Source organism: Nilaparvata lugens, chromosome 2, assembly GCF_014356525.2.
Source record: "Nilaparvata lugens isolate BPH chromosome 2, ASM1435652v1, whole genome shotgun sequence".
Lineage (NCBI taxonomy): Eukaryota > Metazoa > Arthropoda > Insecta > Hemiptera > Delphacidae > Nilaparvata > Nilaparvata lugens.
This window is the reverse complement of record NC_052505.1, coordinates 77,942,266-77,958,325: the sequence shown is the minus strand read 5'-3', so window position 1 is coordinate 77,958,325 and position 16,060 is coordinate 77,942,266. Positions and strand designations below refer to the sequence as shown.

The following is a 16,060-nucleotide window of genomic DNA, read 5'->3' as shown; positions in this document are numbered from 1 at the left end:
CAGTTCAGATAATATGTGAATTTAGGTTTTCAATTTGATGCAACTGATGCATTGCAAAATCGCCATTTTATGGGGTCCTAGTTCACCAATTTTCAAATTTATCAGTTGTTATCATTATGGATTGAACAACATGATGTGTTATTTTGTAATATTGTTCAAGTGATATTGCTTGGCTTTGAATTGTGAAATAAATTGTTCCGACAGAATATAATAATATTTAGATTCCAACTAGGAACTGAATTGTTGATTTTTAGATTCAATTGATCGGAAACTTGAAACTCTTTTTGAATTTTTCCTCGCATATTTCTGTCTTGTCCCAATGCCTTTTGAATCATAATCCTTGAGTTACAAGAATAAGAACAATTTTTAATAATAAATAAATGGATAATTGAAGCATTTATTATTGAAATTTCATTATTAAAAAATTTAAACCCTGAATTCACATATTATCTGAACTGGAATATTGTTTTTAAAATTAACAATTTTGTTACGAGCAAATTAAATTAGATTGGATTTTCAAATGTACCGCCATAAAGACCCCATAAAATGGCCGCTCCATAAGTAACATGAGTGTCATGACCTGTATTTATAGACCTTGAGCTTATCCTAAACGTAAACAGTGGAAGACAGTGGTAAAATTGTGACAGATTATTGTTTATTTATTATTATAATTATTGTAAGTTTAATTTAGTATTTTTTATTTTGATTGAAATTGTGACAGATTATTGTTTATTTATTATTATAATTATTGTAAGTTTAATTTAGTATTTTTTATTTTGATTGTTGCTCTCGTTAGGTTATGTTACTCAGTTGAAATGGATTTAAAAAGACGAAAATCTAGTGGAATATGGAAATTTTTTAACGTTTTAGATGAGAGTAAGTGCATTGCAACTTGTAATTTGTGGAAATCCAGTTTGTCATATAAAGGATCTGCATCAAATCTGAAGAAACATCTACAACGAAAGCATCCTACAGTGGTATTTACAAATATTTCATCTGAAGATGGTGCCAGATCAAGTACAAGTAACAATTTGAAAGACACTGATAAATCAATTTTCATTACTGAGGATACTCCAGTGATTCTTATGGACAATATGGACACAGATAGTGGACTACAAGAAAGTGGAAGTGATATAAATATAAGTGCTCATGTACAATTAGAACAATCACCCTCCACTTCAAAAGGACCTCGTGTGCTATCCCTACCAAGTAATTAAAAAAATGAAACAACCATCACTTTCATCTTTTGTTCCCAAAAAACTGACATTGAGTGAGAAAGATAAAATTGACAATGCCATCATGAAAATGATAGTTTGGGACTTTCAACCTTTTACTATTGTGGAGGACAAAGGGTTTAAATATCTTATAAGGACAATAATCCCATCATATAAAATCCCATCAAGGAAATATTTTTCTAACACACTACTACCTGCATTATATGAAGAAAAACGGACTGAACTGATCAATGTAGTTGAGAACAAAGCCAACTCAGTGTGCATCACAAGCGATTGTTGGAGCTCATCTATAGATGAGAGTTTCATGGCTGTCACAGCTCATTATATTGATTTTAAAATGGAAATTGTTTTATTAGACTGTTCTATGGTGCAAGAATTGCATACAGCTGATAATCTTGCTGAAAAACTCAAATCAGTCACTGATGAATGGGGAATTTCAAACAAAATTTCCATTGTTGTTTCAGACAATGCACCCAATATTGTTAAAGCAGTGAAAACTGTACTCAAATGGAATAACATTGGATGCTATGCTCATAAAAGCAATCCTATAGTGCAATCTGCATTGGCACCAGCAGATGATATCTTGTAAAAGATCAAATCAATAGTGTCTTTTTTGAAAGAAGCAATGTTGGGGTACAAACTCCTTTAAAATATCAAAGACAAACTGGCATCAAAGATCCAAAACGACTACTCCAAGATGTTGTCACTCGCTGGAACTCAATATTCTTCATGTTGGAGCGAGTAATATTATTGAAAGAAGCAATTCAAAACACACTAGCCCTGCTAGACACTGATCTACCTTCCTTGACTAGTGAAGAATGGAAGATTTGTAAAGAGCTTTGTTCTCTTTTGGAACCTCTTGCTGAGGTAACCAAAGAGATGAGCTCCGAAAAATATATAAATGCAAGCAAGGTGATCCCAATTACACGTGGACTGAAAACATCAGTAAAAAGACTGGCTAATTCCTCAGAAGAGGACATTGTAAAATTGGTGGCGAAAAAATTCTTGATGGCATTGATGAGAAACTACCCCAAGATGACGACTACTCCAAGATGTTGTCACTCGCTGGAACTTAATATTCTTCATGTTGGAGCGAGTAATATTATTGAAAGAAGCAAAACACACTAGCCCTGCTAGACACTGATCTACCTTCCTTGACTAGTGAAGAATGGAAGATTTGTAAAGAGCTTTGTTCTCTTTTGGAACCTCTTGCTGAGGTAACCAAAGAGATGAGCTCCGGTAAATGCAAGCAAGGTGATCCCAATTACACGTGAACTGAAAACATCAGTAAAAAGGCTGGCTAATTCCTCACAAGAGGACATTGTAAAATTGGTGGCGAAAAAAATTCTTGATGGCATTGATGAGAAACTACCAATACTAGAACAGAGCAAAACATTCTCAAACATAACTTTCCTTGACCCAAGGTTCAAGCATCACATCTTTGAAAATGTCAGTACAGTGGAATCAACAAAACAAAGAATAATTGGTTTAGTGACAGCTCTCATAAACCAAAATAAAGAGGAGGATAAAAGTCATCAGAATTCAAATGTTGAGACCCAAGAGCCGGAAGCTAAACAGAAAAAAATATCAGTGTGGGACGTTTATGAAGAGGCTATAATGAAAGTGAAGCCTACATCTCACAGCTCTACAGCATTAGCAGTGCAAGAGGTACAACGCTACATGGATGAAATGCCATTAGCTATTAAAGAAGATCCATGCCAGTGGTGGAAAACTACCAGCATATTTACCCAAATTTGTCGGTTCTATTTAAAAAAAATGTGTAATATGGTAGCCACATCAGTGCCTTGTGAAAGGATCTTTTCAAAAACAGGGTTGATTGTTTCAGACAGAAGAACAAGGCTAACTTCCAAAAAAGGAGTGATCCGTGGTCTAGTGGATAGAGAGCTTGCGTAGCAGCATAGAGATCCCGGGTTCGAACCCACTCACAACCAAAAGTTTTTTAACCATATCACTCCCGTGTTATCGGATGGGCACGTTAAACTGTCGGTCCCGGCTGAAGTATGACAGTCGTAAGGCTCATTGACGGCTCAAATTATATATTCAGGCGGTGGGACCTTCCCGCAAGGGACTCCCCACCAACATAGCCATACGAATTTACTTTTTTTACTTCCAAAAAAGTCCAGCAGATTACATTTTTGAATGTAAATATGGAAAAATGAATTAAAATGTGCTATTGTGATTTTTCATTTATGTTGGTTGTGATAATATGTGTAATATATTAATAACAACAATTATTTCAATGTTGAATTACTTTATTATTTTATACATTTACAATTTATTATTTCTCTATTAGTTATGTTGGCGGCAGTGCGACCAACAGTTTTGAATTGGTATGTTGCCTTGCCTGTGTGCTTGGTCTGTTCTCTTCTTGCTGCTTAATGAAACGTTCAATAAATGGAATTATGTGAATTCTAAAATGTTGGTTAATTTGCGTGCACCCACCCAAAACACTAAAATATGTTTACATTATTCTTATTTATATTTAATTTAAAATGGCACATTTTTTTACCCAGTAGGCTATTTTCTTACTCTTGTGTTTTGATCTCATTATCATGTAATAAAATATTATTATCATTTGAATAAATTATATTATTTATTTTCTATATTCATATTATCAAAATTTATTTATTATATATTATAATAATAATAATCTATTATTAAAATTGATATATATAATATTTAATCATATATAGCTTACCTATTTCAGTTATACCCAACCTAAATTCTAAATTCCCACGGGTTCAAAATCTGTGCTTATTCATCCTAAATTCTATTATCTCATTGTAGTTTGTCCTGCTGGTCTACAAGTTTCTATTTTGTACCTGTATGAATATGCAATGATTCCAAGATTCAAGTCAAGAGAATTAATAATATTCAAAATAAGAAATGAAGATCGAAATACCAATATTATTATTGACCGAACATAGTGAGGTCTATGTTTCAACTTGATTTGCTTTTGTCTGTCTGTATGTAACGCGATTACGGCCAACGCGTTGATAGAATTCTATGAGATTTGGCAGAAATATTCCTTTCTCAACTGCGCGTCGATGTATACACAAGTTTTTTTGAAATTTTTAGGATAATATCAAGAGAAAAGGAATTCCTCCATACTCTGATATCACATATATTTCATTTACTTTTAAGATGGGATCAATCAGACTATAGAATTATTCATAATCAATCAGCTGACAAGTGGAATATTCACTAATCAATCATATGGGATACAAATTCAAACGTAAACTGAGTCTATTAAAAATAGTAGTTCTGTGAACAGTAGACCTTGCGCTCAGTAAGTTACATTGACCTGTTATGTTTTCTCAAAAATTAATGAATAATTTATCAATTTAAAATGTCTAGAAAAAATCCTAAAAAACATAGAGCTTTATGTCCTATCGTACCGTGACGTGTAGTCCCGGAACGTGAGTGTGAGCGCTGTTATCAGGTCTGGCTGCTGTCGATACGCCAATCCAATCAACCCATCAGAGAACATTCTGTGTTGTGTTGACAAAAAATCGTTGTGTTGAAATTAACAAAATAAACTACCATAATGCTGATTTCCTACAATCTTCATTTCTCACTTTTCATGATTTTAGAAATCAATTTCTTTTCAATAATATTTGTTGCAATTTTGATCATCAGATTAAAAAAGAAAAAATGTAAAAAAGTTTTCTATCAATAACTCCAAACTCTAAACTAAAATCATGTCCTCAGCTTAATGGAAAAACAAAGTTAGTAGACAACACCTGTCTACTAACGTTGATGGAAAGACAAATTTCAAGATGTTCGATGTTTTTGAACGGGTAGTATTATAGTCCACTTGACAGCTGATTTATGATGAATAATTCTATAGTCTAATAGGCTAATAATATTCTATATTGGCGTGTGAAGGAGGCTCCTTTTTTCTTTTATATTATCCTTGAAATGCAAAATTTCCAAAAACCTTGTATATACGTCGACGCGCAATTTAAAAAGGAACATACCTGTCAAATAGGTATATAAACAGCTGTGCTAATAGTGAAGTTGTGTTTCTTTTCTGGCTCAAAATTTTGTAAAATTACTCAAACATTTCCAATTTGTAGTGATTCGAGTGAAATATTTTTGTTTTTAATTAGTTTTAAAATATCAACATTATTTTTTTTTAGTTTAGTCATTAGTTTTGAAGTGTAAATTGGACTTTTTAAAGTGAAAAGTGGAATCTAACCTCATTCTTTTTTGAAACTTTTATTTGTAAAAATTCGGGAGAAGACAGTTTTGGGCTATGCCTGTTGTCTTCTCCCAATCATATTTCAATTATGATTTGTGTATGAATAAAAGAAATAAATAAATAAATTTCATGAAAATCTATTACCGCATAAACATTCAAACATTTAAACATTAAGAGAAATGCCAAACCGTCGACTTGAATCTTAGACCTCACCTCGCTCGGTCAATAAGTGAGTTTTTGATCTTGGAGAAAAACAAATAACAGTTTTTAAGAGTAAATTATGATTTAACTGTGAATTGTGATTAAACTGAAGCAACTAGAACATGTGACATCAGATATGGATGAGAAAACTGCGTGAGGTCTACTGTTCACAGAACTACTAGTTATTTGTCTCTACACCTCCAACCTAAAAAAACAGTATTTGCTTCAAATTTTTATTTTATCATATTATCTTATTGTAGCCAGTTGCCAGTTTTGATTAGGGAATGGGACTCAGTAATGGTTACCGGTACATTAGGTAGTATGATACAAAAAATACTGGTTACTTTGTAATCAGTATTTTGATTCAGTACAATAAAGTAACAGTAACAGTTGTAACTGTTACATGGAAAGTACTGATTAAGCCTACAGTAACTATACTAGTAGTTCTGTGAACAGTAGACCTCGCGCTCATTAAGTTACATTGACCTGTTGTTATATTTTCTCAAAAGTTAATAAATAATTTATCAATTTAAAATGTCTAGAAAAAATCCTAAATAAACATAAAGCTTTCTGTCTTATCGTACCGTGACGTGTCGTCCTGGAATGAGAGTGTGAGCTCTGTTATCAGGTCTGGCTGCAACTGTCTACAACGTTGATGGAAAGATACATTCTCAAGATGTTCGATGTTTTTGAACGGGTAGTATTATAGTCTTATAGACAGCTGATTTATGATGAATAATATCATAGCCACCTCTAATACAAGGCCCCGGCCTACGATATTGCAACGTCGCAGCGTAGTCCTAGAATCTAATACATGATTGGTGGAAAAGTTTTTTAAACATACCAGCTGATCTTTTTCACCAATCATGTATTAGATTCTAGGACTACGCAGCGACGTTGCAATATCGTAGGCCGGGGCCTTGTTATTAGAGGTGGCTATGATAATATTCTATAGTCTGATTTTTACTCTAATATTGGCATATGAAGGAGGCTTCTTTTCCTTTTATATTATCGAATTCCACTTCTTAATGCAATACAATCAACAATAATAATAAGCAAATACAGCACAGATCTGAAGTTTAAGGTAAGCCTACTGGTGAAACTCAGCCTTGACTGAAAAATTCCTAGTAATTTTTCCGTAATTCATTATTAAAACTTTTAGATAATTTTTCTTCAATATTAAACCATATAGAGAAAACATTAGGCCCACTCAAGATTGAATCTTCGAATGTTTTCTCTATGATTTAACTATTTTCAGAGCAATATTTTGTTGTGAAAATGCCAGCAAACCGGCTTCAAATTTGCGCTATACTCTATTATTATTATAGTAGCCTACATAGCCTACGTTATCTGACTTAATTCAGAGTGAAAATTTTATTGTGAGACAGATAATAATATTAATTTTAATAATATAAGTCATGAGCCAAAGTCTGTTGTACGGTACGCTTTTTAGGAGTGAAGTAAACTTTTTTAGAAGTCTAGTATTACAGTATTACGTGTATGCTAAGGGTTATCAGTCAGGCCCCAACGTTCAACAGTACGGAATGGCCGAGAGCGTAAAGGCGTAATACATCAGTCAGACCTCTAAGCTCAGTGAATAACAAACATGATCTAGGTTCGAGTCTCGGTCAATGACTTTTTTTTTGTCGATGAATTTCGACTTTTATTACCTATTTTTTATATTAGTTACCGTAATTTAAATTTCAATCAATTTTTTAGATATATTTTGAGACAAAACTGTGAAATATGCAATTATATTAATTTTTTCATCACATTATTTCAAAATAGTAATGAAAATTCTATTCATCCATCTATCCATGATATTGCACCGGGCGCAAAGCTCACGCCTAATATTAATAGTATAAAAATATGGTCATTATTGTAAATTATTAATTAGTAATATTGAAATTAATTGACAGTAAAAGTTGTCATAACCAAGATTCAAACTATCAAAATAGGCTGTTTGAATTTTATTTATTTTTTAATTTCTTATATATTGGGAAGTTTTTTTTGGGTGTGGCGAAAAATAGCGTTCGCACCATGGGCAAAAATGTATTTCCGGCTCTCAATCTTTTCTAGTCCTCGGCCTACGGCCTCGGACTTAAAAACCGATTTCGAGCCGGAAATATCTCATTTTCGGCCCTAGGTGCGAAATATACTATTAAACATACCAGCTGATCTTTTTCACCAATCATGTATTAGATTCTAGGACTACACAGCGACGTTGCAATATCGTAGGCCGGGGCCTTGTTATTAGAGGTGGCTATGATAATATTCTATAGTCTGATTTTTACTCTAATATTGGCATATGAAGGAGGCTTCTTTTTCCTTTTATATTATCCTTGAAATGCAAAATTTCCAAAAACCTTGTATATACGTCGACGCGCAATTTAAAAAGGAATATACCTGTCAAATTTCACGAAAATCTATTACCGCGTTTCGCCGTAAATGCGCAACATATAAACATTTAAACATTAAGAGAAATGCCAAACCGTCGACTTGAATCTTAGACCTCACTTAGCTCGGTCAATTACCCACAGTATGGCCATTGACTGTCACGCTTCTGATTGGTTAGCTCGGTCACATGGTACAGATCCGCCATTAAGATTCCAAACAAACTTTCAAGTCCTATCTTATAGCATTAGACATTTGGAACTTATCACTTATTTTACCGATTGGAAACATATTATGAACTTAAGATGAGTTTGATGTATCATTTTCGAAGAGAAATTGATTATACATTAATATAGACAAAAAATATAACTTTAAAAAACACTAATAAAGCTTAAAACATCAATTTTCCTTCCCTCGGACTCTTCGCGGACCACTTCTAGAGCTTATTGGGAACCAGTGATCTATATAAATATGTAGAAAGATAAATTTCAATTTTGTGTATTTCCTCATCCCATTTATTGGATCGAACTTCAAATAATCCAATTTCAAAATATTTTTGTGGCTCATTTGAATATAACATTTTATGAAATATTTAACCATGATTAAGTGCTGATTAAAGACGTCTTGACTTCTCTGATTGATTCTCTTCAGTACTGAGTACACTACCCATAACATGTTGGTACAATAGCTATTGATATGATTTTCGAGTTGCATTACCACGAGCAGTGGTTAAGATTAGAAATATCACTAAATATAAACAATAATGGTTATGTGTGCTATTTTTCAATTTCTTACATGTTTATTGAATTCATCAAGTAGTACTATGGCTAGAATAATTGGCTCTTCCAGAGTTTATATTCAATGTTGTGCTTTACAATATTTTCGTCAGACTTATTGGCTGAATAAAACAAACAATTTAAATGTTACGGAATCTATTGTGATGGGAATTCCATCATGCTTCTAGAAATAGATATGAGAACTTTATTATTTGTCAATGGAACAAAATTTATTACAATATCATGACACATTTCAAAAGTTTTATGGTATTTTTTTGGAAATTCAGCTTTCAGGTTACGTTATCTACCTTTCATTTTTACTCGCTATTATCTACGATTTACTATTTCAAGTTCCAAAACTATATTGAGAATATAGAAAAAACATGAAAGAAATTATATCGAAGTTAATAATCACAAAAATATACTTTAATAAGTAAAAGCAAGCGATTTTACTTATAATCTCATATAACCTCCATTGTAAAATTCAAATATTTGGAATCTTCATGGCGGCGGCGGGGAAAAAAATTCCAATGGCCATACTGTGGGTAATATAGCTACTGTAATTAAGCCCACCTCTAGATATGTTGTTATGCTATCTTTTCTATTATGCTAGTACTGATGAAATATTTTTTTTAAATGAATTAGTTATTTTCTATAGTTGACAATAAAGTAGCATTACTAAAATACTCATCATCAAAAAATATTATGTCAAATATAAATAGGTACTAAAAATAATAAAATTGTTAAAAAATTGAAAATATAAATACTTATCAATCAGAAAATATTATGTGAGCAATTGTTGAATAATTTAATGAATAAATGTAAATGATTTAATCTATTGGGTTGCAGAAAAGCCCAACCCCAGCACTGGAGCAGTTGGCAGCGCCGCTGTTGGAGAGTGAAGCGCTGAAGCGCAACGCAGTGGTGAAGGCGGTGGTGAAGCCAGCCGTAGCAGCGCCCCCCGTGGCAGTGGAGGGTACGAGCGTTACTCCCCGCCAACGACCCAAGCCCCTGGTGGCAGGGGGAATTCCGCCCCCCATCGGCGCCTCTCCCACCCCCAAGCGACCCCCTCCGCCTCCCGCCACCAGCTCACCCCCTCCCAACACCCCTCACTTTCCTCCACCCCAACCGTTTCCCCGCACTCCGCAGGTGACTAAAATAGTAGCATCGATTCTTCGGAATCACTCTTTCCTCCGTCGGGTTAGTATTTTTTTCAAGATTTTTATTAAAATTCATTTTTTTGCACCTAGTTAAAAAAACTTTGAGGTGATTTATGCATGCTTGTAAAATCCCAATCGTAATAAATTAATGTTGAGAGAAAAACTTGATCCACTATATTCCTGGTGGAAAGTGCCTTTTCTCATTCCTAAATTGAGAAATTCAGAATTTCTTTGAGAAGTTGAGAACAACTTCTTCTAGTCTGTAAGAAGAATCCTCCAAGCCGATTAGTCAACCCCGGCTTAATTAATTATTAATTAATAATTACTTATTAATTAATGATTAATCAATAATTCTGAATGATTGATTGAATAAACCCCGGCCCAACCCTCAAAAATGCTAAGAGAAACAAGTCAATCTCTTCCTGATGAAAAATGAGTGTCTTTTTCATTTCTCAGTTGAAGTCTACCCCGGCCCTTCACTTCACTTCATTTCATCAAATTTATAAAAAAGAGGAAAAATGTGTCCTTATAAATGTCTCAATGGAACTGGAATTACCAATCTAGGATTTAGATTTAATCCAGGATTCACCAGTATCTGGTAGCCTCCCTGGCCATATTTGCTGGGTTCATTCGAAAGCAAAAATAAAAAGCTTAATATCATCCTACATATGAATCTGAATTAATTCTTGTGATAAATTCGAAGCAGACGTCCGAAAGTTTAAATAAATAGAATTCTAATATCATTTTTCAACTACATTCATCAGAAAATGTTTTGGATACTAAAAAAAGTGCAGAGGGTTAAAAAAGCAAATCGATATTTCGGAAATTGTTGTAATCTGAATGGTATCAGACAAATTTGCGTTTTAACCTCAAGTTTTATTAAAATAAATCTCAGGCCCATTCGCCACGTGTCCCCATTATCTGCCTCCGTATGTGCTAAAGTTTACGCATATCGAAGTTTCTGTTCTCGGCCTCAAAGCATTTCTTGACAATCTAATGAAAAATCTAAGGGGAGTTGAGAGGGAGGGGTGCTTTGTGTCATAGTGCACAGTGACTCAAACAAAAAACTATAGTCTGTGCAAACCTTAGATTGCTGCATTGCTATTAACCTAGCTCCGCAGTGCAGGCTGGTTGCTTGGCTGAATCGGACTAGGCGCTGAGACAGCAAATAATAGCGGCGGCGGGGAAAAAAATTCCAATGGCCATACTGTGGGTAATATAGCTACTGTAATTAAGCCCACCTCTAGATATGTTGTTATGCTACCTTTTCTATTATGCTAGTACTGATGAAATATTTTTTTTAAATGAATTAGTTATTTTCTATAGTTGACAATAAAGTAGCATTACTAAAATACTCATCATCAAAAAATATTATGTCAAATATAAATAGGTACTAAAAATAATAAAATTGTTAAAAAATTGAAAATATAAATACTTATCAATCAGAAAATATTATGTGAGCAATTGTTGAATAATTTAATGAATAAATGTAAATGATTTAATCTATTGGGTTGCAGAAAAGCCCAACCCCAGCACTGGAGCAGTTGGCAGCGCCGCTGTTGGAGAGTGAAGCGCTGAAGCGCAACGCAGTGGTGAAGGCGGTGGTGAAGCCAGCCGTAGCAGCGCCCCCCGTGGCAGTGGAGGGTACGAGCGTTACTCCCCGCCAACGACCCAAGCCCCTGGTGGCAGGGGGAATTCCGCCCCCCATCGGCGCCTCTCCCACCCCGAAGCGACCCCCTCCGCCTCCCGCCACCAGCTCACCCCCTCCCAACACCCCTCACTTTCCTCCACCCCAACCGTTTCCCCGCACTCCGCAGGTGACTAAAAATAGTAGCATCGATTCTTCGGAATCACTCTTTCCTCCGTCGGGTTAGTATTTTTTTCAAGATTTTTATTAAAATTCATTTTTTTGCACCTAGTTAAAAAAACTTTGAGGTGATTTATGCATGCTTGTAAAATCCCAATCGTAATAAATTAATGTTGAGAGAAAAACTTGATCCACTATATTCCTGGTGGAAAGTGCCTTTTCTCATTCCTAAATTGAGAAATTCAGAATTTCTTTGAGAAGTTGAGAACAACTTCTTCTAGTCTGTAAGAAGAATCCTCCAAGCCGATTAGTCAACCCCGGCTTAATTAATTATTAATTAATGATTAATCAATAATTCTGAATGATTGATTGAATAAACCCCGGCCCAACCCTCAAAAATGCTAAGAGAAACAAGTCAATCTCTTCCTGATGAAAAATGAGTGTCTTTTTCATTTCTCAGTTGAAGTCTACCCCGCCCTTCACTTCACTTCATTTCATCAAATTTATAAAAAAGAGGAAAAATGTGTCCTTATAAATGTCTCAATGGAACTGGAATTACCAATCTAGGATATAGATTTAATCCAGGATTCACCAGTATCTGGTAGCCTCGCTGGCCATATTTGCTGGGTTCATTCGAAAGCAAAAATAAAAAGCTTAATATCATCCTACATATGAATCTAAATTAATTCTTGTGATAAATTCGAAGCAGACGTCCGAAAGTTTAAATAAATAGAATTTTAATATCATTTTTCAACTACATTCATCAGAAAATGTTTTGGATACTAAAAAAAGTGCAGAGGGTTAAAAAAGCAAATCGATATTTCGGAAATTGTTGTAATCTGAATGGTATCAGACAAATTTGCGTTCTAACCTCAAGTTTTATTAATAGAAATCTCAGGCCCATTCGCCACGTGTCCCCATTATCTGCCTCCGTATGTGCTAAAGTTTACGCATATCAAAGTTTCTTTTCTCGGCCTCAAAGCATTTGTTGGTAATCTAATGAAAAATCTACGGGGAGTTGAGAGAGGTCCTTTGTGTCATAGTGCACAGTGACACAAACACAAAACTATAGTCTGCAAACCTTAGATTGCTGCATTGCAATTATTAAGGAGTATAGTGCTGCCAGATTCCACAGAAAATCTGTGAAGGCAGAACGCCTGTGATCTAATTGTGTGAGAGAAAGAGCAAAAAGAGAGCGTAGGTCATTTTGATAGAATCAGCATGAAAACGGCAATAGTGTTCTCCTATTCTTGTATTTAATACCATTGGCCTTGAAGATCCGTGCTGCAAACTAAGGTTTGCATGGACTATAGCTTGTTATTTTCAAGTCTTCTAAATGACCAAGAATTTCTCCATGCATCATACAAATTATTTGTAGATATTATTAGATCATTTAAGTGAATTCTGTGTGTTATTAAAATGTGTTGATATTAATCTAATATCAAAATTGAAACTGAAATTATATACCATCTATTATTCATCCATTTTTTAATCAGTCCACTAAAGGAAACAATAAACCAACCAAGTTAAAAACTTTCCGACTTCCCGACTCTTACAAATAGTTCAGTGAAGTCTACTTTATAACCACTGAAACAATATTAAATAAAAACGCAGCTTTCATTTTTGGATGAAAAAGCTGTTATTTAAATTCGAAAAATCTAGCAGATTTTACTACAACGGTCAATATATTCATTATAATGATTGAACCAATAATTTATTTTTTATTCCATTAACAATCAGAAGTCATTATTACAATATAATGTGATTGGGAGAAGACAACAGGCATAGCCCAAAACTGTCTTTCTCCCAAATTTTGATGAATAAAAGTTTCGAAAAAAGAATGAGTTTATGATTTCACTTTTCTCTTGAAAGTCCAATTTTCACTTGAAATTCTTTAAAGGTTTAAAAATTTGGATGGTTGATGGCAAAATTTAATTGATTAACACCGATCTGGCAAAAGTTTTGAAAATTTTTAAATTAATTAGCCTAGTTTTATAGAAAATATTGATTTTTTTTGTTGAAAAATATTGAAATCCGAACACCTATAAATAATTCATTCTTCAAATCAAAATAATTTCGAGTAAATGACGACCTCTGGAATATTCATTCTTCAATTTAGATTGATTTGTTTTTTTGGTGGTGCAGGCTACCCAGATCCGTTCCGAGAAGAGGCGGCAGGGACGGTGGAGGGGGGCGGTTCGAAGCCGCCTTCGCAGTCAGTGTCACACTGCAACATTCCGCCATCGGGGGCGGCAGGGGAGTCCCCTCCCGCCTCTCCCTCGTCGCTAGCCACGCCCAAAGCCAATCATCGACGCAACGTCAGCGATACCTCTGCATTCAACAAGTGCGTTCATTCATTCAATCAAAGTCTATTCCTAACAATTACATAGTTTAATCTTTCTGAAGAAATAATGGTCACTTTCCCCAAAAAAGTTGTACTAAAATTCTAGTTTAAACTCTTCTGACTTGTGTGTTTGCTTATTCTGCAATCCTTTGTAATTCATCTAGTCCTTCAAATCTTTTTTTTACCACCTGGTCCTATCGGTTTTTTTTCCATCCTTTTCCTTATTTTTCTTCCCATCCCATCCCATCATATCTACCGTCTATTTATTTTTCCTGATACCTTTTTCACCTTCTCAAGGATTGAAGGTTTTCCTAGTACATGGGTATCCATAGTTCGAAAAACCCTTCAATCCACCACACTTTTTTGGTACCTCTTTCTTTTATTTTGTTTTAATGTGTATTGTTGTTGTTGTTTCCATGTATTCTTTTTGTTAATCTGTATCAAACTTGTAGGTGTGTGTGTAAAAATAAATTGAATTGGAAAATTGAATTGAAAAACGTTCAGATGACTCAATTGATGCACATTTCAATTAATGCAGCCATACGTTGATTAAACGGGTTTAATAGTATTATAATTAGAATATTTATTTATTTATTCCATTTACAATCACAAATCATTATTACAATATAATATGATTGGGAGAAGACAACAGACATAGCCCAAAACTGTATTTCTCCCAAATTTTAATGAATAAAAGTTTCGAAAAAATGAGCTTATGATTTCACTTTTCACCGAAAAGTGAACCAACTTTGGGGAAGATGAAAAAATTACTAGAAAACTGATTACAGAATGAGAATGCATTATATCATTCAATTGTTTATTTTACTTTTAAATGATTTTTAATGGTTGCTGTAAGTCAAAAGCAGCTTAAGCCGCCTTATAAGAATAATAAAGGAATACAGTATTTCCGTCTCTTTGGAAAAATAATGTTTTTCAAGCTGAAAAACATTTAGTCAGGAAACATGTGTATTGATTATTGAGAACCATTTCCAATTCAATTCCACTAGTATTATTAATTGAAATTCATCATTATATGTAACTAGTTCCAGATAGCTGTAATCATTTGAAAGAAATTTGAAAATGATGTTTGGGTTTGCAGAGTATTCGCCAATGAAACTAGTCAGTTCCTGGCGCCTTACGAAGCGTCAGTGAAGTCGAGATCGGGATCGAGTTCTCCACCAGAGTGCAGCGTTGAGGAAGCAGTCACCGCCGACCAAACCGATCGGGTGTTAGGAGTCTCCACGTCACACGTAAGTTCTGTAGTACTATATCATGATTCAATAATATAGCACTTCTATTGTAGATAACATGATTCGAGTCATCCCAGTAAATATTGTCTGATATTAATCGATCATTATTGTTAAAAATTATCAATCATTGACCGAACGCAGTGAGGTCTATGTTTCAACACGGATCTTCTTTTGTCTGTATGTATTTAACGCATTTACGGCCAAACGCGTTGATAGAATTCTATGAGATTTGTCAGGAATATTCCTTTTTTAACTGCGTGTCGATGTATACACAAGGTTATTTGAAATTTTGCATTCTAAGGATATGAAAGGAAAAGGAATTTCCTCTATACTCTGATATCACTATATATATATATATATATATATATATATATATATATATTATATATATATATATATAATATATATATATATATGTGTAAGAAGCTGGTTGCTCTACATTCACGCTTCTTCTTTCTAATCATATGAACCATATGACTTGTTAATAATTTACTAATGTTGTTTATCAACTAACAGCAGAGCTGATGAGAGAATCATTGAATGTTCATATTTGTACAGTTTAAGATTTATTGAGATTTATATTATAATTGACATTAAAATCGATTTTCTAAAGTAAATGCAAATCTTTCGTCAATTATTCATTTTAAGTAATATGTGCGAAGTAAGAT

At 33.9% G+C, this 16,060-nt stretch overlaps 1 protein-coding gene across 1 annotated transcript in view; it reads left to right on the top strand.

The window, feature by feature from the left end:
• LOC111054326 (serine/threonine-protein kinase ppk29) overlaps positions 1-16,060 on the top strand; it is a 57,064-nt gene that overhangs the window by 13,729 nt on the left and 27,275 nt on the right. Inside the window, exons 8-10 of the mRNA XM_039421801.1 lie at positions 11,509-11,860; positions 13,944-14,142; positions 15,242-15,392. Of these exons, the coding sequence (XP_039277735.1) occupies positions 11,509-11,860; positions 13,944-14,142; positions 15,242-15,392 (702 nt within the window). The remainder of the gene's footprint in view (positions 1-11,508; positions 11,861-13,943; positions 14,143-15,241; positions 15,393-16,060) is intronic.